Raw genomic sequence first — 24996 nt, forward strand, 5'->3', positions numbered from 1 at the left:
CTTTTTGGCTAAAATAAAAAATAAAAAAACATAAAAACCACCACCAAACTGTACTTATCTGGCCTTTTGTGTTTGAGTATGTGGGGAGGAAGGGGGGGGATGAACCTTGGGCAAGGGGTTCAAATGGTGCAATTAACACCCTCAATGCCCCCCTGAATGCATGCACAATTTTAAATATATACATCTTCCCAAGTATAGTGAGCACTTTCCTAGTAATTTACCTCCTGTGCACACTGTACATTAGTTGCTGTGGTTGTAAATGCTGCGCGTAGTACCTTTCTAAGATGATCCTCTAATGACGCCATGATCTCCTGTTGCTTGAGGGAATTTTCCACAGGTACAGGGCACTGGCCGAGTAGCTGGTCTACTCTTTTCTGAAGGTATCCAATCATTTCCTGAATTCCAGTCATCCCAGGGCTAAATATGAACCATACAGCTGTTAGCACCTCCATTGCTTTGGATAATAGCCAAGATAATAAACATGAGATCAGAATAACATTACCTAGAAGACGTCAAGACTCCAAGAACTGCAATAACTAATGTCCGAGCACTCCCCGGGTGTTTAATATTTCACTTTTAATAATAGAATTACATAAGTCAGGCCATCATTAAATGTTGTACTAATTTATGAAGATTACAAGTATTAGGTCTAGTTCACACAGTGCAATTTCTAATAATATTGTGCATGTCTTTTTCATGCATAAAATTGTATTTAATAAAAAAAAAGGTATTTTCAAGTCTGTCTCACCTATTGCAGTTCACACAGACCAATTTTTTAAAGCCATAAAAATGTAGTGGTTCCAAGGAGAGGAAAAGTATATACTTTTCCCAGATTTGGGGGTAAAAAAAAAAAAGAAAAAGCATAAAAATCATCATCAAAGCTGTGTAATGCTCTATTCACATAACATTTAAGTCTTTAACTGGAAGGTTATGAAGTATGTGACATATGTCACTGATAAGGCCCCACAGTAAAAAAAAAAACACTTGCCAAACAGACACCGTTTTTTGCAAACTCTTGGTGAATAGGGCCCTAATGATGCGTTGAGTGCACTCCCTAACTTTCCCAGCGCATACAATGAACAGTCTTCACAAATGATATGACAAAACCTAAATGTCCTTTAATAGGGGATGACATTCGTGGTGATTATTGGGAGGGAGAACGCTCCTTCCCAATACATGCCCTGTGTTGTAGTGTCGCCTGACATGTGCCAAACAGACTCCCTTTTTGCATATTCTTTTTTTTCCAAAATTCTTTGGACTATATGGTCCTTGTCGGTACCTGTAGCTCTAGTAGTGAAGGCATGAAAGTGTTCTGATGGAGTTCAGGCTTTTAGTATAGCCGTGAATTAAACCGTACACACTTATCCCATTACTCTGGATTAATACTGCCGCAAAGGAGAAGCATTCAGCACAGCACCATCGGAGACAAGGACAGTAAAGAGACAGGTCACGTCACTTACGGTTCTATGGGGGAGGGTTGGGGGGTGCAAGAGTAAAGGATAGTGGAACTTACCAGATGATAGCGCAATACAATTGATTCCTTAAATATAGATATTTGACGTGGAAAATTTAAAATAACCTCAGCAAAAATTCTTTAAAAATATGTTAAACCTAAAAATTTGATTTAAACAATAGGTCATTTTCTGATGACACATTCCCTTTAAGAAAGCTGTAAAAACAAGCCCATCCATTTCTAACTATGTAGTCCTGCCATGATCTTGATTTGTTAGTCAGGTTAAAGTCAGCAGTCAGTAAGTGAAGACCTAACCAAATTAATACCCATATCTTCACTTATCAGGTCCTGGGTTTGAATCCAACCAAGGACAACATCTGCATGGAGTGTGTATGTTCTCCCCGTGTTTCGGTGGGTTTCCTCCGGGTACTCCGATTTCCCCCCACACTCCAAAGACATACTGATAGGGAACTTAGATGGGGGCCCCTTTGGGGACAGTTGGATGCTAATGTCTGTAAAGTGCTGCGGAATATAGTAGCGCTATATAAGTGCATAAAATAAATAAATAAAAAATCTGTACACCTATAGTTGTGATATGGGGGGAATGTTCTCACTAATCTGCAAAAGCTGGAAATGTCTTAATTGTGAAAATAGGTACAGCCATTCAGGTCCCTCATTTCATATTATATGTGGCATTTATATTCTATTTCTTCCATTAGATAAAAGGATTGACCATGTTGGAATGGGAGATAAACGGCTGCCTTCTTCTTGCTGAAATAAACATACAGTCAGGTCCATAAATATTGGGACATCGACACAATTCTAACATTTTTTGCTCTATACACCACCACAATGGATTTGAAATGAAACAAACAAGATGTGCTTTAACTGCAGACTGTCAGCTTTAATTTGAGGATATTTACATCCAAATCAGGTGAATGGTGTAGGAATTACAACAGTTTGCATATCTGCCTCCCACTTGTTAAGGAACCAAAAGTAATGGGACAGAATAATAATCAAACTTTCACTTTTTAATACTTGGTTGCAAACCCTTTGCAGTCAATTACAGCCTGAAGTCTGGAACGCATAGACATCACCAGACGCTGGGTTTCATCCCTGGTGATGCTCTGCCAGGCCTCTACTGCAACTGTCTTCTGTTCATGCTTGTTCTTGGGGCATTTTCCCTTAAGTTTTGTCTTCAGCAAGTGAAATGCATGCTCAATCGGATTCAGGTCAGGTGATTGACTTGGCCATTGCATAACATTCCACTTCTTTCCCTTAAAAAACTCTTTGGTTGCTTTTGCAGTATGCTTTGGGTCATTGTCCATCTGCACTGTGAAGCGCTGTCCAACGAGTTCTGAAGCATTTGGCTGAATATGAGCAGATAATATTGCCCGAAACACTTCAGAATTCATCCTGCTGCTTTTGTCAGCAGTCACATCATCAATAAATACAAGAGAACCAGTTCCATTGGCAGCCATACATGCCCACGCCATGACACTACCACCACCATGCTTCACTGATGAGGTGGTATGCAGTTCCTTTCCTGCTCCATACTCTTCTCTTCCCATCACTATGGTACAAGTTGATCTTGGTCTCATCTGTCCATAGGATGTTGTTCCAGAACTGTGAAGGCTTTTTTAGATGTCGTTTGGCAAACTCTAATCTGACCTTCCTGTTTTTGAGGCTCACCAATGGTTTACATCTTGTGGTGTATTCACTCTGGTGAAGTCTTCTCTTGATTGTTGACTTTGACACACATACACCTACCTCCTGGAGAGTGTTCTTGATCTGGCCAACTGTTGTGAAGGGTGTTTTCTTCACCAGGGAAAGAATTATTCGGTCATCCACCACAGTTGTTTTCCGTGATCTTCAGGGTCTTTTGGTGTTGCTGAGCTCACCGGTGCGTTCCTTCTTTTTAAGAATGTTGCAAACAGTTGTTTTGGCCTAATGTGTTTGCTATCTCTCTGATGGGTTTGTTTTGTTTTTTCAGCCTAATGATGGCTTGCTTCACTGATAGTGACAGTTCTTTGGATCTCATCTTGAGAGTTGACAGCAACAGATTCCAAATGCAAATAGCACACTTGAAATGAACTCTGGCCCTTTTATCTGCTCATTGTAATTGGGATAATGAGGGAATAACACACACCTGGCCATGGAACAGCTGAGAAGCCAACTATCCCATTACTTTTGGTTCCTTAACAAGTGGGAGGCACATATGCAAACTGTTGTAATTCCTGCACCGTTCACCTGATTTGGATGTAAATACCCTCAAATTAAAGCTGACAGTCTGCAGTTAAAGCACATCTTGTTTCATTTCAAATCCATTGTTGTGGTGTATAGAGCCAAAAATGTTAGAATTGTGTCGATGTTCCAATATTTATGGACATGACTGTATATGCCATAAACATAAGCCTGCATGCTCATAGTAAGGTTGTGAGTAGTGTTGAGTGAATTGAAGTGAAACAAAATGACTTAGATCCAAATTAGAAAAATTAGATTCGCCACAAAGCCGACTTTCCTCGCGCTTTATGGTAACGAATCACTTTTTCCTGAAATGGCAGAAAAAAATAAAATAAACATACTGACCTCAACCATTTGCTCGTGAAGAGGCCGTTGCGGCCATCTTGATCAGCGATGAATGCAACACCTGAGGGGTTCAATGATGTCATTGCTCCCGTCATGAAATTTGGAATCAATTTGTAATTAATCAAATTTCTTTTTGAAATTCGGCAAAGCAGCCGAATCGATTTTTCGTAACTTCGCTCATTCTATAGTTGTGATCACATGTGCTAGCTTTTGTGACCAGCATCAGGAATTATGCCTTCTATTGATATATGAGCGTAACATGGGCGCATTTCTGTCCCTGTATTCCAGTTCAGTGTCCTGGTCTGACAGCAGGTCTAATGGCCCAAACTGACTGCACCCTAGATCTCTGTGATGCTGTTAGTGTGGGTAATTAGAGCATTAGACTGATGTTCGGGCTGGGATTTTTGGCTGGAGCAGAAATGCGCCATTTAACGCTTGTGCAAATTAGTCAAAATGTTATTGTAATTTTTGTTGCATTAATTAAATATGAAATAAGAAATAGATCCTAGTGGCAAGTAATTGAGGCCAAAGAAATCTTCAAGAAGGGCTATCTATTGAACATACAGAACCCCCGTCCCCCCCGCCCATGGAAAACAGACTACAGGTTCTAGTAATAGTCTAAGCCCTGCTGATGCTGAACACAAAAGGTTTAAAATTTAGAAGTTTCTTCTCTGCTTTGTATTCTCATATCATTACCGCTGCCAGCAGGAATAATTCAGTTAATTAAAGCAAAAATCTGGATATTTAATTTCACAAGATTTTATGTAAAAAAGTAGCTCCAAGCCAGATGTTAATATAACGGTTAATGGTTACAGTAATAATATTTTATCTCAATAATTAAATAAACTGGTTGCTCTTGATGAAATCCTATTTAATCCCAAAGTGGGAAGAGCAGAAGCAGTGGAGTGCTCTTCTCACGAGAGCCGATGAAACAAACTAACACAGTGCTAATCTCAGTGCTAAATGTTTAATTGCAGTACATTAAAACGCATTATTAGAAACTTGACACATCCACGTTATGCAAAGACCTTCTTTTTTCCGCCAATTTAGCAGTCCTCATGATGTCTATGCTACAAAAATGGGCAGCTATAATTAATCAGAATTCTTTTAATCATTTGGAAAATTTTGTATAATTATAATCATGTCATAATGACATTGAAAGGTGATGAATACAAAATTGGAACAAGCAGTAATAAAAAAATAACTGTTCACTAGGAAGAAATATCCAACTGGTTCCATTTTTAACAAAAAAAATATTAAAATTATTAATCTGAGCTCTAAATACTGATGTCATCAATATCAAATCGGGGAAGGGGGCCATTAATTGGCTATTCTCAGCAGCCACTGGCACCGGAAAAAAACAGTGGATGAAGCAGACAGCTACGTCCACTGTGTATGGCCGAGCCGGGGTACTGCAGCATAGCTCCCAGAATAGTGTGGGTAGAGTTATCTGTTTCTAGCTTCCACCCAATATGTTTTTTCAGATGGCTATGGCTACTGAGATCAGTGGTTCATTTAGGGTTCTGGGTGTCAGATTTTTTAAACAGATTATGTGCGGAATATCTGCAACAATTTCATGAATTTTACTACTGTGAGTCCGGGGACGTACTTCAGATTTTCAAATTCACTGTATGCCTATACCCGTATGTTTTCAATTCATTACAAACTCTTTCCTGCGGATTTCTCTTTTTTAATGCCAAGGGCTAAATCTGCAGCAAAATGTTGAACAAGATCGGCTAAAGATTTTTACAGCGCTTCTGAATTTACCCTTAAAAAGTTCACTAATGAAATGGGTATTATATCTATTTATCTGTTTAATGGCAAAAAGTTTCACTATTTGAGAACTTATGTTTAGTTGGCAAACCCAGCCCTAAAACACTGCAGACGTAAAGCCTTGACATCAAAACTCATCTGACTTATTTCAGATTTGTTTATTGAAAAATATAGGCACCCTTTTAATTGGGTGTATGTTTTACAAAATCACTGATGACTTTTTAGATGTTGTTGTAGAAAGATGCACAGCTTCCAGGGATATGGTTTGGATGAGCTGTCACTTGCTTGCCACATGTAGCTTGATCCTTTTGTTCTCCAGGGGATAATCCACCACCTGAGGAGTTTGATAGTGGCTGTCTCAGGGTTAGACTGGTCCACCAAAGTATCAGAGGATCCTCTGGTGGCCCAAGCTCTAACAGAATAATGGGACCTTTAGGCCTTGTTCACATTTCCGTTTTCCATGGTAGTTTGCCATTTTCTGCAGACAGCATACTGATCCATGTAAAATAATAGACTAGTTCACATTTGCAAATTTTTATGGTCCATAGTTCAAAAAAAAAATGTGGAAGCATGCACTATTTTGATCCAGGTTGCAGATCAAGCATGCCCACTCGAGTCTATGGGTCTATGAAAATCATGGACAGCACACAGACCCATCTGTCCGTTTGCAGTCCGTTTTTTCACTGACCACTGATAGGAGATTCTATGGAAATTAATTTTCAGCTGAGCAGCATCTGTGGAATATGTATGACACATAAAGGGCAGAAAATGGAAATATGTGAAAAAGGCCTGATAATACAGGTCTAGGAGAAGATAATTTGGAACTGACCCTGGAATTAATAACCACCAGATATCCTATTAAGCTTTAGAGGCTGTGGGGTACATAGAGAAGTAAGGGCCCCACAGCAAGGATCAAACCAGGCCCCCCAGACAGGACAGAAGGGTTTCTGCCTAAACCCTTTTCAATGACCTTTGGACTATTTTTCCACTGCCTCATTTGCTAAAAGTTGTTCATTTAGAGGGTAGAGTCCTGACCAAGTTTTTACCTCCAGTAGAAGAGGAGATGATCCCAACTAAGACTGGGCCCCCTCTTGCCCTGGGCCCCCATAGCAGTCACATGGTCTGCCGCTATGGTATTTACGCCCCAGCTTAGAGATGTTAAAGAGGTTTTCTGAGATTTTTTAACTGATGACTTATCAGTTGGGGTGCGACAGTTCTGAAATCTCGGAAAGCCCTTTTATGTCCTGAATAGGTTATACGCTGGGATTTCTCATCTCACCCCACTGAAAATACATACATGCTTGGCTGAAAATGCATGTTTAGGGGCTGTGTTGTCAGGACAGATAGCTCTCGACCGAATGAGCACTTTAAGGGTTCATCCAGGTAGTGTTTTTGTTTTATTAGTTTAGCAGCAGAGTTCTTCTATAGAACTGAAGGATCTGTTAACTGATTATTCATGATTTAACTAACACAATATTTAAAAAGCTTGTGTTAGGATACGGCCACGTGATCAGATTTCCTGATGCAGTTTTGGAAGCCAAAACAGAAGTGAAATAAGAAGGAGAGGAGAAGCTGTATTTGTCCTTTATCTTTTCTCTCCTTTTACGATCCACTCCTGATTTAGGCTTCTAAAACTGCATCAGGAAACCTGATCGCATGGCCATACCCTAAATATACACCATAAATAAGCTGAAAAACTAATAACGTTAGTTCATCTGCATTCCCAATCTATTACACAAGTCACATTTTAGCTTTTGGTTTATTGACCTTCGTGTGTAAAACACAGTTTTGTGAGAATAATTCTCCTGTTTGCCACGTCCTGGAGGTATTGACTGTCCTGGAGCTTGTTTGTCACTGTATACTAATTGACATTACAGTTCATGGAGGCGATGTGGTATTTGTGCTGCCTGTCATAACAGTGAACTGACAGGAGCAGGAGCTTCATGTGCTGCTCTCACCACTTCTGTACTGTCAGCAGGATATGGCCACGCCATGTACCCCACCTTCTCATCAACACTATGGATACACTTTACCAGTCGTCACTTCATTGACAAAAAAAAAAAGCTTCTTCACTTGTACCTTTCAAACTGCAATATACCTACACAATGGTAGTGGGTCAACTGACCATTCCAGCATTAGGATAGTTTTTGAGGGCCTATGGCCCCTTAGTCAGCTGCAACACTCCTTAAAGTTAAAGGGGTTGTCCAGGATTCGGGTAACAATGGCTTACCATTAGAGTTGAGCGAACACCTGGATGTTCGGGTTCGAGAAGTTCGGCCGAACATCCCGGAAATGTTCGGGTTCGGGATCCGAACCCGATCCGAACTTCGTCCCGAACCCGAACCCCATTGAAGTCAATGGGGACCCGAACTTTTCGGCACTAAAACGGCTGTAAAACAGCCCAGGAAAGGGCTAGAGGGCTGCAAAAGGCAGCAACATGTAGGTAAATCCCCTGCAAACAAATGTGGATAGGGAAATTAATTAAAATAAAAATTAAATAAATAAAAATTAACCAAAATCAATTGGAGAGAGGTTCCATAGCAGAGAATCTGGCTTCCCGTCACCCACCACTGGAACAGTCCATTCTCAGATATTTAGGCCCCGGCACCCAGGCAGAGGAGAGAGGTCCCGTAACAGACAATCTGGCTTCATGTCAGCAGAGAATCAGTCTTCATGTCATAGCAGAGAATCAGGCTTCACGTCACCCACCACTGTAATAGTCCATTTTCATAAATTTAGGCCCAGCACCCAGGCAGAGGAGAGAGGTCCCGTAACAGACAATCTGGCTTCATGTCAGCAGAGAATCAGTCTTCATATCATAGCAGAGAATCTGGCTTCCCGTTACCCACCACTGGAACAGTCCATTCTCAGATATTTAGGCCCCGGCACCCAGGCAGAGGAGAGAGGTCCCGTAACAGACAATCTGGCTTCATGTCAGCAGAGAATCAGTCTTCATATCATAGCAGAGAATCAGGCTTCACGTCAGCCACCACTGCAACAGTCCATTGTCATAAATTCAGGCCCAGCACCCAGGCAGAGGAGAGAGGTCCCGTAACAGACAATCTGGCTTCATGTCAGCAGAGAATCAGTCTGCATGTCATAGCAGAGAATGAGGCTTCACGTCACCCACCACTGCAACAGTCCATTTTCATAAATTTAGGCCCAGCACCCAGGCAGAGGAGAGAGGTCCCGTAACAGAGGATCTGGCTTCATGTCACCAGAGAATCAGTCTGCATGTCATAGCAGAGAATCAGGCTTCACGTCACCCACCACTGCAACAGTCCATTTTCATAAATTTAGGCCCAGCACCCAGGCAGAGGAGAGAGGTCCCGTAACAGAGGATCTGGCTTCATGTCACCAGAGAATCAGTCTGCATGTCATAGCAGAGAATCAGGCTTCACGTCAGCCACCACTGCAACAATCCATTGGCATATATTTAGGCCTAGCACACAGGCAGAGGAGAGAGGTCCCGTAACAGACAATCTGGCTTCATGTCAGCAGAGAATCAGTCTTCATATCATAGCAGAGAATCAGGCTTCACGTCAGCCACCAATGCAACAGTCCATTGTCAGATATTTAGGCCCAGCACCCAGGCAGAGGAGAGAGGTCCCGTAACAGAGGATCTGGCTTCATGTCAGCAGAGAATCAGTCTTCATGTCATAGCAGAGAATCAGGCTTCACGTCACCCACCACTGTAAGAGTCCATTTTCATAAATTTAGGCCCAGCACCCAGGCAGAGGAGAGAGGTCCCGTAACAGACGATCTGGCTTCATGTCAGCAGAGAATCAGTCTGCATGTCATAGCAGAGAATGAGGCTTCACGTCACCCACCACTGCAACAGTCCATTTTCATAAATTTAGGCCCAGCACCCAGGCAGAGGAGAGAGGTCCCGTAACAGAGGATCTGGCTTCATGTCACCAGAGAATCAGTCTGCATGTCATAGCAGAGAATCAGGCTTCACGTCACCCACCACTGCAACAGTCCATTTTCATAAATTTAGGCCCAGCACCCAGGCAGAGGAGAGAGGTCCCGTAACAGAGGATCTGGCTTCATGTCACCAGAGAATCAGTCTGCATGTCATAGCAGAGAATCAGGCTTCACGTCAGCCACCACTGCAACAATCCATTGGCATATATTTAGGCCTAGCACACAGGCAGAGGAGAGAGGTCCCGTAACAGACAATCTGGCTTCATGTCAGCAGAGAATCAGTCTTCATATCATAGCAGAGAATCAGGCTTCACGTCAGCCACCAATGCAACAGTCCATTGTCAGATATTTAGGCCCAGCACCCAGGCAGAGGAGAGAGGTCCCGTAACAGAGGATCTGGCTTCATGTCAGCAGAGAATCAGTCTTCATGTCATAGCAGAGAATCAGGCTTCACGTCACCCACCACTGCAACAGTCCATTTTCATAAATTTAGGCCCAGCACCCAGGCAGAGGAGAGAGGTCCCGTAACAGAGGATCTGGCTTCATGTCACCAGAGAATCAGTCTGCATGTCATAGCAGAGAATCAGGCTTCACGTCAGCCACCACTGCAACAATCCATTGGCATATATTTAGGCCTAGCACACAGGCAGAGGAGAGAGGTCCCGTAACAGACAATCTGGCTTCATGTCAGCAGAGAATCAGTCTTCATATCATAGCAGAGAATCAGGCTTCACGTCAGCCACCAATGCAACAGTCCATTGTCAGATATTTAGGCCCAGCATCCAGGCAGAGGAGAGAGGTCCCGTAACAGAGGATCTGGCTTCATGTCAGCAGAGAATCAGTCTTCATGTCATAGCAGAGAATCAGGCTTCACGTCACCCACCACTGTAAGAGTCCATTTTCATAAATTTAGGCCCAGCACCCAGGCAGAGGAGAGAGGTCCCGTAACAGACGATCTGGCTTCATGTCAGCAGAGAATCAGTCTGCATGTCATAGCAGAGAATGAGGCTTCACGTCACCCACCACTGCAACAGTCCATTTTCATAAATTTAGGCCCAGCACCCAGGCAGAGGAGAGAGGTCCCGTAACAGAGGATCTGGCTTCATGTCACCAGAGAATCAGTCTGCATGTCATAGCAGAGAATCAGGCTTCACGTCACCCACCACTGCAACAGTCCATTGTCATAAATTCAGGCCCAGCACCCAGGCAGAGGAGAGAGGTCCCGTAACAGACAATCTGGCTTCATGTCACCAGAGAATCAGTCTGCATGTCATAGCAGAGAATGAGGCTTCACGTCAGCCACCACTGCAACAATCCATTGGCATATATTTAGGCCTAGCACACAGGCAGAGGAGAGGTTCATTCAACTTTGGGTAGCCTTGCAATATAATGGTAAAATGAAAATAAAAATAGGATTGAATGAGGAAGTGCCCTGGAGTCCAATAATATATGGTTATGGGGAGGTAGTTAATGTCTAATCTGGACAAGGGACGGACAGGTCCTGTGGGATCCATGCCTGGTTCATTTTTATGAACGTCAGCTTGTCCACATTGGCTGTAGACAGGCGGCTGCGTTTGTCTGTAATGACGCCCCCTGCCGTGCTGAATACACGTTCAGACAAAACGCTGGCTGCCGGGCAGGCCAGCACCTCCAAGGCATAAAAGGCTAGCTCTGGCCACGTGGACAATTTAGAGACCCAGAAGTTGAATGGGGCCGAACCATCAGTCAGTACGTGGAGGGGTGTGCACACGTACTGTTCCACCATGTTAGTGAAATGTTGCCTCCTGCTAACACGTTGCGTATCAGGTGGTGGTGCAGTTAGCTGTGGCGTGTTGACAAAAGTTTTCCACATCTCTGCCATGCTAACCCTGCCCTCAGAGGAGCTGGCCGTGACACAGCTGCCTTGGCGACCTCTTGCTCCTCCTCTGCCTTGGCCTTGGGCTTCCACTTGTTCCCCTGTGACATTTGGGAATGCTCTCAGTAGCGCGTCTACCAACGTGCGCTTGTACTCGCGCATCTTCCTATCACGCTCCAGTGCAGGAAGTAAGGTGGGCACATTGTCTTTGTAGCGTGGATCCAGCAGGGTGGCAACCCAGTAGTCCGCACAGGTTAAAATGTGGGCAACTCTGCTGTCGTTGCGCAGGCACTGCAGCATGTAGTCGCTCATGTGTGCCAGGCTGCCCAGGGGTAAGGACAAGCTGTCCTCTGTGGGAGGCGTATCGTCATCGTCCTGCCTTTCCCCCCAGCCACGCACCAGTGATGGACCCGAGCTGCGTTGGGTGCCACCCCGCTGTGACCATGCTTCATCCTCATCCTCCTCCACCTCCTCCTCATCCTCGTCCTCCTCGTCCTCCAGTAGTGGGCCCTGGCTGGCCACATTTGTACCTGGCCTCTGCTGTTGCCAAAAACCTCCCTCTGAGTCACTTCGAAGAGACTGGCCTGAAAGTGCTAAAAATGACCCCTCTTCCTCCTCCTCCTCCTCCTCCTCCTGGGCCACCTCCTCTTCCATCATCGCCCTAAGTGTTTTCTCAAGGAGACATAGAAGTGGTATTGTAACGCTGATAACGGTGTCATCGCCACTGGCCATGTTGGTGGAGTACTCGAAACAGCGCAACAGGGCACACAGGTCTCGCATGGAGGCCCAGTCATTGGTGGTGAAGTGGTGCTGTTCTGTAGTGCGACTGACCCGTGCGTGCTGCAGCTGAAACTCCACTATGGCCTGCTGCTGCTCGCACAGTCTGTCCAGCATGTGCAAGGTGGAGTTCCACCTGGTGGGCACGTCGCATATGAGGCGGTGAGCGGGAAGGCCGAAGTTACGCTGTAGCGCAGACAGGCGAGCAGCGGCAGGATGTGAACGCCGGAAGCGCGAACAGACGGCCCGCACTTTATGCAGCAGCTCTGACATGTCGGGGTAGTTGTGAATGAACTTCTGCACCACCAAATTCAGCACATGCGCCAAGCAAGGGATGTGCGTCAAATTGGCTAGTCCCAGAGCTGCAACGAGATTTCGCCCATTATCACACACCACCAGGCCGGGCTTGAGGCTCACCGGCAGCAACCACTCGTCGGTCTGTTGTTCAATACCCCGCCACAACTCCTGTGCGGTGTGGGGCCTGTCCCCCAAACATATGAGTTTCAGAATGGCCTGCTGACGTTTACCCCGGGCTGTGCTGAAGTTGGTGGTGAAGGTGTGTGGCTGACTGGATGAGCAGGTGGAAGAAGAGGAGGAGGAAGCCGAGAAGGAGGAGGTGGCAACAGGAGGCAAAGAATGTTGCCCTGCGATCCTTGGCGGCGGAAGGACGTGCGCCAAACAGCTCTCCGCCTGGGGCCCAGCTGCCACTACATTTACCCAGTGTGCAGTTAGGGAGATATAGCGTCCCTGGCCGTGCTTACTGGTCCACGTATCTGTGGTTAGGTGGACCTTGCTACAGATGGCGTTGCGCAGTGCACACTTGATTTTATCGGATACTTGGTTGTGCAGGGAAGGCACGGCTCTCTTGGAGAAGTAGTGCCGGCTGGGAACAACATACTGTGGGACAGCAAGCGACATGAGCTGTTTGAAGCTGTCTGTGTCCACCAGCCTAAATGACAGCATTTCATAGGCCAGTAGTTTAGAAATGCTGGCATTCAGGGCCAGGGATCGAGGGTGGCTAGGTGGGAATTTACGCTTTCTATCAAATGTTTGTGAGATGGAGAGCTGAACGCTGGCGTGTGACATGGTTGAGACGCTTGGTGACGGAGGTGGTGGTGGTGGTGTTGGTGGTACATCCCCTGTTTGCTGGGCGGCAGGTGCCAACGTTCCTCCAGAGGCGGAGGAAGAGGCCGAGGCGGCAGCAGCAGAATAGGCCGAGGCGGCAGCAGCAGAAGAGGTAGCAGGGGGAGCCTGAGTGACTTCCTTGGTTTTAAGGTGTTTACTCCACTGCAGTTCATGCTTTGCATGCAGGTGCCTGGTCATGCAGGTTGTGCTCAGGTTCAGAACGTTAATGCCTCGCTTCAGGCTCTGATGGCACAGCGTGCAAACCACTCGGGTCTTGTCGTCAGCACATTGTTTGAAGAAGTGCCATGCCAGGGAACTCCTTGAAGCTGCCTTTGGGGTGCTCGGTCCCAGATGGCGGCGGTCAGTAGCAGGCGGAGTCTCTTGGCGGCGGGTGTTCTGCTTTTGCCCACTGCTCCCTCTTTTGCTACGCTGTTGGCTCGGTCTCACCACTGCCTCTTCCTCCGAACTGTGAAAGTCAGTGGCACGACCTTCATTCCATGTGGGGTCTAGGACCTCATCGTCCCCTGCATCGTCTTCCACCCAGTCTTGATCCCTGACCTCCTGTTCAGTCTGCACACTGCAGAAAGACGCAGCAGTTGGCACCTGTGTTTCGTCATCATCAGAGACATGCTGAGGTGGTATTCCCATGTCCTCATCATCAGGAAACATAAGTGGTTGTGCGTCAGTGCATTCTATGTCTTTCACCGCTGGGGAAGGGCTAGGTGGATGCCCTTGGGAAACCCTGCCAGCGGAGTCTTCAAACAGCATAAGAGACTGCTGCATAACTTGAGGCTGAGACAGTTTCCCTGGTATGCATGGGGGTGATGTGACAGACTGATGGGGTTGGTTTTCAGGCGCCATCTGTGCGCTTTCTGCAGAAGACTGGGTGGGAGATAATGTGAACGTGCTGGATCCACTGTCGGCCACCCAATTGACTAATGCCTGTACCTGCTCAGGCCTTACCATCCTTAGAACGGCATTGGGCCCCACCATATATCGCTGTAAATTCTGGCGGCTACTGGGACCTGAGGTAGTTGGTACACTAGGACGTGTGGATGTGGCAGAACGGCCACGTCCTCTCCCAGCACCAGAGGGTCCACTAACACCACCACGACCATGTCCACGTCCGCGTCCCTTACTAGATGTTTTTCTCATTGTTATGGTTCACCACAACAACAAATATATTATTTGGCCCAATGTATTGTATTCAAATTCAGCGGGATATAAATTTGAGGCCTAGTATTTAGGCGCTGGGTGACCGGTATGGATTTAGTGACAGAATTAGACTTGGAAATGCACAGAAGCGTGTGTGTGAAGTTATTCTGAATGACCCTATGTGCACCTTGAATATTATATACCCTTTTTGGGATAGATTTCAAATAGCTCTGATATAGCAGGAACCACTAAATTATGAAATTGCTAAATTGGGAATTGTATTTCAACCCAGAACAAAAAATGTGCTTTGACGGACACTAAATATCTTGCCCAGCAACAACAGTACAGCGGTAACGAGAGATTTAGCAGGATATAAATTTGAGGCCTAGTATTTAGGCGCTGGGTGACAGGTATGGGTTTAGTGACAGAATTAGACTTGGAAATACACAGTAGCGGGTGTGTGTGAAGTTATTCTGAATGACCCTATGTGCACCTTGAATATTATATACCCTTTTGGGATAGATTTCAAATAGCTCTGATATAGCAGGAACCACTAAATTATGAAATTGCTAAATTGGGAATTGTATTTCAACCCAGAACAAAAAATGTGCTTTGACGGACACTAAATATCTTGCCCAGCAACAACAGTACAGCGGTAACGAGAGATTTAGCAGGATATAAATTTGAGGCCTAGTATTTAGGCGCTGGGTGACAGGTATGGGTTTAGTGACAGAATTAGACTTGGAAATACACAGTAGCGGGTGTGTGTGAAGTTATTCTGAATGACCCAATGTGCACCTTGAATATTATATACCCTTTTAGGGATAGATTTCAAATAGCTCTGATATAGCAGAAACCACTAAATTATGAAATTGCTAAATTGGGAATTGTATTTCAACCCAGAACAAAAAATGTGCTTTGACGGACACTAAATATCTTGCCCAGCAACAACAGTACAGCGGTAACGAGAGATTTAGCAGGATATAAATTTGAGGCCTAGTATTTAGGCGCTGGGTGACAGGTATGGGTTTAGTGACAGAATTAGACTTGGAAATACACAGTAGCGGGTGTGTGTGAAGTTATTCTGAATGACCCAATGTGCACCTTGAATATTATATACCCTTTTAGGGATAGATTTCAAATAGCTCTGATATAGCAGAAACCACTAAATTATGAAATTGCTAAATTGGGAATTGTATTTCAACCCAGAACAAAAAATGTGCTTTGACGGACACTAAATATCTTGCCCAGCAACAACAGTACAGCGGTAACGAGAGATTTAGCAGGATATAAATTTGAGGCCTAGTATTTAGGCGCTGGGTGACAGGTATGGGTTTAGTGACAGAATTAGACTTGGAAATACACAGTAGCGGGTGTGTGTGAAGTTATTCTGAATGACCCAATGTGCACCTTGAATATTATATACCCTTTTAGGGATAGATTTCAAATAGCTCTGATATAGCAGAAACCACTAAATTATGAAATTGCTAAATTGGGAATTGTATTTCAACCCAGAACAAAAAATGTGCTTTGACGGACACTAAATATCTTGCCCAGCAACAACAGTACAGCGGTAACGAGAGATTTAGCAGGATATAAATTTGAGGCCTAGTATTTAGGCGCTGGGTGACAGGTATGGGTTTAGTGACAGAATTAGACTTGAAATACACAGTAGCGGGTGTGTGTGAAGTTATTCTGAATGACCCAATGTGCACCTTGAATATTATATACCCTTTTAGGGATAGATTTCAAATAGCTCTGATATAGCAGAAACCACTAAATTATGAAATTGCTAAATTGGGAATTGTACTTCAACCCAGAACAAAAAATGTGCTTTGACGGACACTAAATAACTTTCCCAGCTACAACAGGACAGCGGTAACGAGAGATTTAGCAGGATATAAATTTGAGGCCTAGTATTTAGGCGCTGGGTGACAGGTATGGGTTTAGTGACAGAATTAGACTTGAAAATACACAGTAGCGGGTGTGTGTGAAGTTATTCTGAATGACCCAATGTGCACCTTGAATATTATATACCCTTTTAGGGATAGATTTCAAATAGCTCTGATATAGCAGAAACCACTAAATTATGAAATTGCTAAATTGGGAATTGTACTTCAACCCAGAACAAAAAATGTGCTTTGACGGACACTAAATAACTTTCCCAGCTACAACAGGACAGCGGTAACGAGAGATTTAGCGGGATATAAATTTGAGGCCTAGTATTTAGGCGCTGGGTGACCGGTATGGATTTAGTGACAGAATTAGACTGGGATATGGCCAAAAAATAACCACACTATTGCTGGTTAAATGCACTTGGTGACGGGCGCAGCTTGCCCCTGATGTAGTATATGGCCAAAAAATGAACAGACTATTGCTGGTTAAATGCACTTGGTGTCACAGCTTGACCAACCACACTACTGAGGGTTAAATGCACTTGGTGACGGGCGCAGCTTGCCCCTGATGTAGTATATGGCCAAAAAATAAACAGACTATTGCTGGTTAAATGCACTTGGTGTGACAGCTTCACCCTGATGTAGGCTTTAGCCAGAAAACAACCACACCATTGAGGGTTAAATGCACTTGGTGACAGGCGCAGCTTGCCCCTGATTTTGTATATGGCCAAAAAATGAACAGACTATTGCTGGTTAAATGCACTTGGTGTGACAGCTTCACCCTGATGTAGGCTTTAGCCAAAAAACAACCACACCATTGAGGGTTAAATGCACTTGGTGACAGGCGCAGCTTGCCCCTGATTTTGTATATGGCCAAAAAATGAACAGACTATTGCTGGTTAAATGCACTTGGTGTGACAGCTTCACCCTGATGTAGGCTTTAGCCAAAAAACAACCACACCATTGAGGGTTAAATGCACTTGGTGACAGGCGCAGCTTGCCCCTGATTTTGTATATGGCCAAAAAATGAACAGACTATTGCTGGTTAAATGCACTTGGTGTGACAGCTTCACCCTGATGTAGGCTTTAGCCAAAAAACAACCACACCATTGAGGGTTAAATGCACTTGGTGACAGGCGCAGCTTGCCCCTGATTTTGTATATGGCCAAAAAATGAACAGACTATTGCTGGTTAAATGCACTTGGTGTGACAGCTTCACCCTGATGTAGGCTTTAGCCAAAAAACAACCACACCATTGAGGGTTAAATGCACTTGGTCGCAGCTTGTGCTGGCGCACCACAAGACACAAAATGGCCGCCGATCACCCCAGAAAAATGTGACTGACAAACGGTCTGGGCAGCCTAAAAACAGTGAGCAATTGAGGATCAGCAGCTCAATGATCCACAGCTGCAGATCGATCAGTTAATCAAGTCCTTTGGAGGAGTTAATCTGCCTAATCTCGCCCTACTGTCGCAGCCGCAACCTCTCCCTACGCTAATCAGAGCAGAGTGACGGGCGGCGCTATGTGACTCCAGCTTAAATAGAGGCTGGGTCACATGGTGCTCTGGCCAATCACAGCCATGCCAATAGTAGGCATGGCTGTGATGGCCTCTTGGGGCAAGTAGTATGACGCTTGTTGATTGGCTGCTTTGCAGCCTTTCAAAAAGCGCCAAGAAAGCGTCACAAAAGCGCCAAGAAAGCGACGAACACCGAACCCGAACCCGGACTTTTACGAAAATGTCCGGGTTCGGGTCCGTGTCACGGACACCCCAAAATTCGGTACGAACCCGAACTATACAGTTCGAGTTCGCTCATCCCTACTTACCATCAATTTTAGAATGCTGAGGGTCTGACTCCCTCCAGCCCTGCTGATCAGCTGTTCAACCCCTTAAGGACTCAGCCCTATTTCACCTTAAGGACTTTGCCATTTTTTGCAAATCTGACCAGTGTCGCGTTAAGTGCTGATAACTTTAAAACACTTTGACTTATCCAGGCCATTCTGAGATTGTTTTTCGTCACATATTGTACTTCTGGTAAAATGAAGGAAAAAAAATCATTTTTATTTATAAAAAAATACCAAATTTACCAAAAATTGTAAAAAAAATTAAAAAAATTGCAAATTTCCAAGTTTCAATTTCTCTACTTTTATAATACATAGTAAAACCTCAAAAAATAGTTATTACTTTACATTCCCCATATGTCTACTTCATGTTTGGATCATTTTGGGAATGATATTTTATTTTTTGGGGATGTTACAAGGGCTTAGAAGTTTTGAAGCAAATCTTGAATTTATTTTAGAAATTTTCAAAAACCCAATTGTTAGGGACCAGTTCAGGTCTAAAGTCACTTTGTGAGGCTTACATAATAGAAACCACCCAAAAATGACCATTCTAGAAACTAAACCCCTCAAGGTATTCAAAACAGTTTTTACAAACATCGTTAACCCTTTAGGTGTTCCACAAGAATTAATGGAAAATAGAGATACAATTTCAAAATTTCACTTTTTTGGCAGATTTTCAATTTTAATAATTTTTTGCCAGTTACAAAGCAAGGGTTAACAGCCAAACCAAACTCAATATTTATGGCCCTGATTCTGTAGTTTACAGAAACACCCCATATGTGGTCGTAAACCGCTGTACGGGCACACGGCAGGGCGCAGAAGGCAAAAAATGCCATACGGTTTTTGGAAGGCAGGTTTTGCTGGACTGTTTTTTTTTTACACCATGTCCCATTTGAAGCCCCCCTGATGCACCCCAAGAGTAGAAACTCCATAAAAGTGACCCCATCTAAGAAAATACACCCCTCAAGGTATTCAAAACTGATTTTACAAACGTCGTTAACCCTTTAGGTGTTCCACAAGAATTAATGGAAAATAGAGATACAATTTCAAAATTTCACTTTTTTGGCAGATTTTCCATTTTAATATTTTTTTCCCAGTTACAAAGCAAGCGTTAACAGCCAAACCAAACTCAATATTTATGGCCCTGATTCTGTAGTTTACAGAAACACCCCATATGTGGTCGTAAACCGCTGTACAGGCACACGGCAGGGCGCAGAAGGAAAGGAATGTTATACGGTTTTTGGAAGGCAGATTTTGCTGGACTGGTTTTTTTGACACCATGTCCCATTTGAAGCCCCCCTGATGCACCCCTAGAGTAGAAACTCCAAAAAAGTGACCCCATTTTAGAAACTACGGGATAGGGTGGCAGTTTTGTTGGTACTAGTTTAGGGTACATATGATTTTTGGTTGCTCTATATTACACTTTTTGTGAGGCAAGGTAACAAGAAATAGCTGTTTTGGCACCGTTTTAAATTTTTTGTTATTTACAACATTCATCTGACAGGTTAGATCATGTGATATTTTTATAGACCAGGTTGTCACGGATGCGGTGATACCTAATATGTATACTTTTTTTTATTTATGTAAGTTTTACACAATGATTTCTTTTTTAAAACAAAAAAAATCATGTTTTAGTGTTTCCATAGTCTGAGAGCCATAATTTTTTTCAGTTTTTGGGCAATTACTTTGGGTAGGGTATGATTTTTGTGGGATGAGATGACGGTTTATTGACACTATTTTGGGGTGCATATGACTTTTTGATCGCTTGCTATTACACTTTTTGTGATGTAAGGAGACAAAAAATGGTTTATTTAGCACAGTTTTTATTTTTTGCGGTGTTCATCTGAGGGGTTAGGTCATGTGATATTTTTATAGAGCCGGTCAATATGTATACTTTTTATTTATTTATGTAAGTTTTACACAATAATATCATTTTTGAAACAAAAAAAAATCATGTTTTAGTGTCTCCATATTCTGAGAGCCATAGTTTTTTTTATTTTTTGGGCGATTGTCTCAGGTAGGGGCTCATTTTTTGCGGGATGAGGTGATCGCTTGCTGTTGTACTTTTTGTGATGTAAGGTAAGTTTAGCACAGTTTTTATTTTTTAAGGTGGTTATCTGAGGGGTTAGGTCATGTGATATGTTTATAGAGGTTTATACGGACGCGGCGTTACCTAATATGTATACATTTTTTTTTCCTATTTTTTACAAAAAAAATTTAACTTTATTTGGGGAAAATGAAGTTTTTGTTTATTTTTACTTAAAACTTTTAATTTTTGGGGGGGAAAACAATATTTTTTCAACTTTTTTTTTGTCCCATTTGGGACTTGAACTTTTGGGGGTCTAATCCCTTTTACAATGCATTCCAATACTTCTGTATTGGAATGCATTGGCTGTATGAGTAATACTGTGTGTATTACTCATACAGCTTCCGGCCTGTGAGATCCAGGGGGCTGGATCTCACAGGTTCATCACTGGAAGGCAGCACAATGCCTTCCTTAGACATCGCGATGCCTTTCATGCCATCGGGTTCCCCCTACAGCCGCATGGGGACCCGATGGCACCGCCGCCCGCTGCCCGCCGGATAAGGTAAAAGCCGCAAACCGCAGAGCCTAACCTGGACATATCCCCTTCTTCACCCAGGCAGCCTCTTTGAGATGAGCATCAGAGTATTTCATGCTCCAATGCTCTCCCTTGCCCTGTGCAGGGCAAGGGCTTTTTCTGCAGATCCGGTGACGTACCGGGTCTCTGATAGATGGAGGCTAGGGCAGTGCTAAAGCCCGCACATTAGTGGCGGTGACATTACCGGCAACACTGCTAGGCGGAAGCCTCGGCCTAGAAGTAAAAATGCTAATAAAAAAGCCCTTGTCTTGCCAGTAGAAAAAAAGCCCCCTAAAATGACCCCTTATAATGTGTGCCAGTAGAGAAAAAAAGCCCCCTTATCATGTGTGCATGTACAGAAAATGCCCCCTGCAGGATGATATAGGCCTCTTCCTGAACTGCCTGCAGCCCCGCTCAGGCGGCATGGTGATGACGATGTCATTGTGCCACCTACCCCGGCCTCTAATAGGCTACAGTCACTAGGCTTCAGTGAACGGCAGGTCATAAAAGGAAGAGATAGAAGCGCATCATGAGTAGGGCTGTATAGTGTAATACAGTAGTAAGTGACAAGGGGCTGTTCACCTTGGATTGTTGCGCTCAGGGCGAAACGCCTTTTTAGGCCTGAATAGTAAATGGGTCCACTGCTGCATGCCATCCTGTCAAGTCTGAGCCTGGCCTGGAGTTACACTGAAGAGATCCAAGCAAAAGAAAGGGAGGCAGCATTGCTATATACCCAACACTGATAAAATTATGAATATATACTTTATTAGTTGTAGAACAACACGTTTCAAGGACAAACTGTCCCCTTCTTCCGGTTTCATAAACGCGTTGTTCTACAACTAATAAAGCATATATTGATCATGTCATTGGCATTGGGTATACAGCAGCACCACCTCCCCTTTATTTTCCTTGGATCTCTTCAGTGTGAATGGCAGGGTCGGGAGACCGCTCCGGTGCCCCGCTGAAGCATTTAACTGTATCACTGTCCGAGGATGGCTATACAGTTGAATATCAAGAGGCCCCAGCAAGCATCAATGAAACATTGCTGGCTGCCAGGGCAGTCCTGCATACCCCATCAACCTCCAGTGTGTACCCCTTGGGGTACATGTACCGCAGGTTGAGAACCACTGCTATAGACATTAACATGTTGAAGTTTCCCAGTGGGAGCTTATGTAATTGCCACTTGTGGTGATCAGCTGATGCCCAGGCTGGCTTTCTTTAGATAAGGGTTTTGATTTTATAAGACAACCCCTTTAATAACTTTACTTTGTAGGTTTAGGCATTGGTAGATTATATGTACTGTACAGACTAGGTCCTGTTTTCTATATATCTAACCCCTTGTATGCTCTCATTTTCTACATAGGCTACAATTAAAAATAAAATGTCCATATTGGAATCAGTCATCCTTGTCATGTAACTTTCACCCATCATGTTCGCACATTATCAATATTTTACAAAGAAAGAAACATAATGACCTGAAAGGTGATTTCTTGAGAAGAGCCTGCCCCTTGTGGAAAGCCTCAGAAGTACACCTCTGGATCTCAGCTTCAGCTTCCCTTTGCTTTGTTGCGGGTTCAAGCTCACTAAGAGTTCGCGTCTTCTGGTGTTTCAGGTAAGACTCCATGCTTCCAAGCTTGTCAAAAGCCTGTAAAATGCATCCAGTTGAGATGTCAATGACCTTGCGACCACCATAGAGAATCCCATGGATTATTATCATGAGACTGATGAAAACCACATGTCCCCCAATTTATACATATGTAGCAAAGATGGATTTGACATTGAAACTCTAACATTTGTGCACCGTATTTCAAAAAAATAGTAAAATACCAGGTACTTCAGAGACTGGTGGAGAAAGTTCACAGAGTCAGGACCTGCACATTTGATTTGTTGATATTAGGACTAGTAAATTCAGCACCATACCACGTAGCATCTATCCATAGGGCACCTCTAACATCTCAAAAATGTTTCAAAGGGTGTGGAGGAGAGAAAGGAGCCATGATTTATATACAGAGAACCTGTCCAGTGGTACAAACATTTTGGAAGAAGATATCCAATATTATGAGAGATGTTTTTGGGAGGAGATTTGAACATTGCCCACTCAATTTTTGTTATTTGCCTTAAAGGTGTTGTCCAGTTTTCTGTTATTGATGAGCTGCCCTCAGGATAGGTCATCAATATCAGATTGGCGCGGGTTCGACTCCTGGCACCCCTGCTGATCAGCAGTTTGAAGGGGTCGAAGCACTTGTTTAAGTGCTGCGTCTCCTTCACTGTTTACCTGCAATCCGTCAACATTGTAACGACGGTGCAGAATTATTACAACTGCTTTGTCCAAGTCATTTGAATAGCCGATCGAACGTTGCTGACCTATGTTGAGGATAAGTCATCGATATTAGAAAATCAAACAACCCCTTTAAAGCAATGTGGATGGTCAACAAAAAAAAACACGAATTACTACAATATATTTCTATGGTTTCCAATGTCTATTCAGCCAAACACTAGGAAAACAATAATCTCTCAATACAATCAATGGTATGGATAATATTTGTGGGGTAAATAGAGGCCATTAGATTAGATAGGAGTGAAGAGTTGGAGAAAAATTGGGATGTGGTTTCATTTCATACATAATGATGAAGTAAGAAGATATGCTTGACGTAGCCTGAGTAGAAGGCGAGAGTTTTTTAGGAAGAGAGTGGTATTTTCTTCATTACTTTGTCATCTTTTTCAGTTCAGACGGGGGACATTGCTGTTAAAGAGGTTGTAGGAGATAATTAAAAATCTTAGACCCTGAATGGTGTAAAAAAAAAAAAAAAAATGATGGTATGCTCACCTCCTTCTCCACCGCTTTTCTCTGTGCCACCATTCTGTTCCTCCTGCTGCTTGTTCACAGACTGCAGCAGTGATATACAGGTATACGGCAAGTGACCACTGCAGCCATTCGATGTCCTCAGCAGTATATCACTGAAGACATATCGAGCGGGGGGGGTGGCCTAGCGGAGGATGTGAGTGGACGCGCGGTGCAGAGCTCCTCCGGCACCTCGGATAGTTTATCCTGTAAAGTCTCCTGGTTCGCAGCTTATCCTGCCGATACCTTAGTAGGCGAACTTTAGAACACTCACCCGAACTGTGGGGAGGACTGAAACAGGCCGATATGACCCGCAGGAAGGAGCAGAGAGCGCCGGAGAAGGACAGCCAAGATGGCGCCGATGCCACTCCAGGGCGGTCAGGCCGCGTCACGGCTCTTCAGAAAGACGCTGCTGCCAAGCTGGAGAAGTACGCCAGGCTCTCGAACGCAGCCTCAGGGAAAGGTACACCTAAAATAGTAGCAGCAAATGAGGAAGTATCTGACATGGACTCTGATGCTGAAGGGCCTGGATCGGATAGCACTCTGCCGGCCCGATCAAATAGATTTGGCGCGTTGGCCTCCGCAAGAGACTGCTTGCCCTCTGAGACTCAAGACTCTGATTCAGAGGAACCGACCCTTAAAGACGTTATGCAGGCCATTGCTAGGTGTGGCAAGTCGCTGAACACGTTAACCATGCAAGTGGGGGCCATTAAGGAAGATATCTCCATAGTGAGACATGATATGAGGAAGCTGGCAGACCGCACGACTGCATTGGAGGGGCGCGTGGGTGAAATGGAGGACGCCGTGTCACCCCTGGCTAATACTGTGAGAGACCATTCACTAAGACTGGACACTATTGCTGCAAAGCAGGACGATCTTGAAAACCGTTCCCGCAGAAACAATGTGCGGGTGGTGGGGGCACCGGAGAAAGTGGAAGGTGGAAATCCAACAGAATTCTTTGAGTCCTGGCTAAGGGAGACCTTTGGTGCAGATGTATCAATGATTTTCCTGTAACGGTCCGAGGAGAAATGGAGGAGGAAGCCCTGCCCTACTCCCGGGCTAGGTAGTTAGTGTTGTGCACTCGACTGAGTCCGGAAGCGGGTTGTGTGTTGATTCCCACGGGCCTTATCTAGGTGTTTTAGTGGGACCCGTTATTGGGTTGGTC

At 44.2% G+C, this 24996-nt stretch overlaps 1 protein-coding gene across 1 annotated transcript in view; it reads right to left on the reverse strand.

Moving 5' to 3' along the window:
- The window catches only part of CCDC141 (coiled-coil domain containing 141), a 175119-nt gene that overhangs the window by 50496 nt on the left and 99627 nt on the right, over nucleotides 1-24996 (reverse strand). The window contains exons 8-9 of the mRNA XM_044304919.1: nucleotides 22465-22634; nucleotides 276-417 (exon numbers count right to left, since the gene is read on the reverse strand). Coding sequence (XP_044160854.1) covers nucleotides 276-417; nucleotides 22465-22634 — 312 coding nt within the window. The remainder of the gene's footprint in view (nucleotides 1-275; nucleotides 418-22464; nucleotides 22635-24996) is intronic.

The sequence above is a fragment of the Bufo gargarizans genome, chromosome 8, assembly GCF_014858855.1.
Source record: "Bufo gargarizans isolate SCDJY-AF-19 chromosome 8, ASM1485885v1, whole genome shotgun sequence".
NCBI classification, from domain to species: domain Eukaryota; kingdom Metazoa; phylum Chordata; class Amphibia; order Anura; family Bufonidae; genus Bufo; species Bufo gargarizans.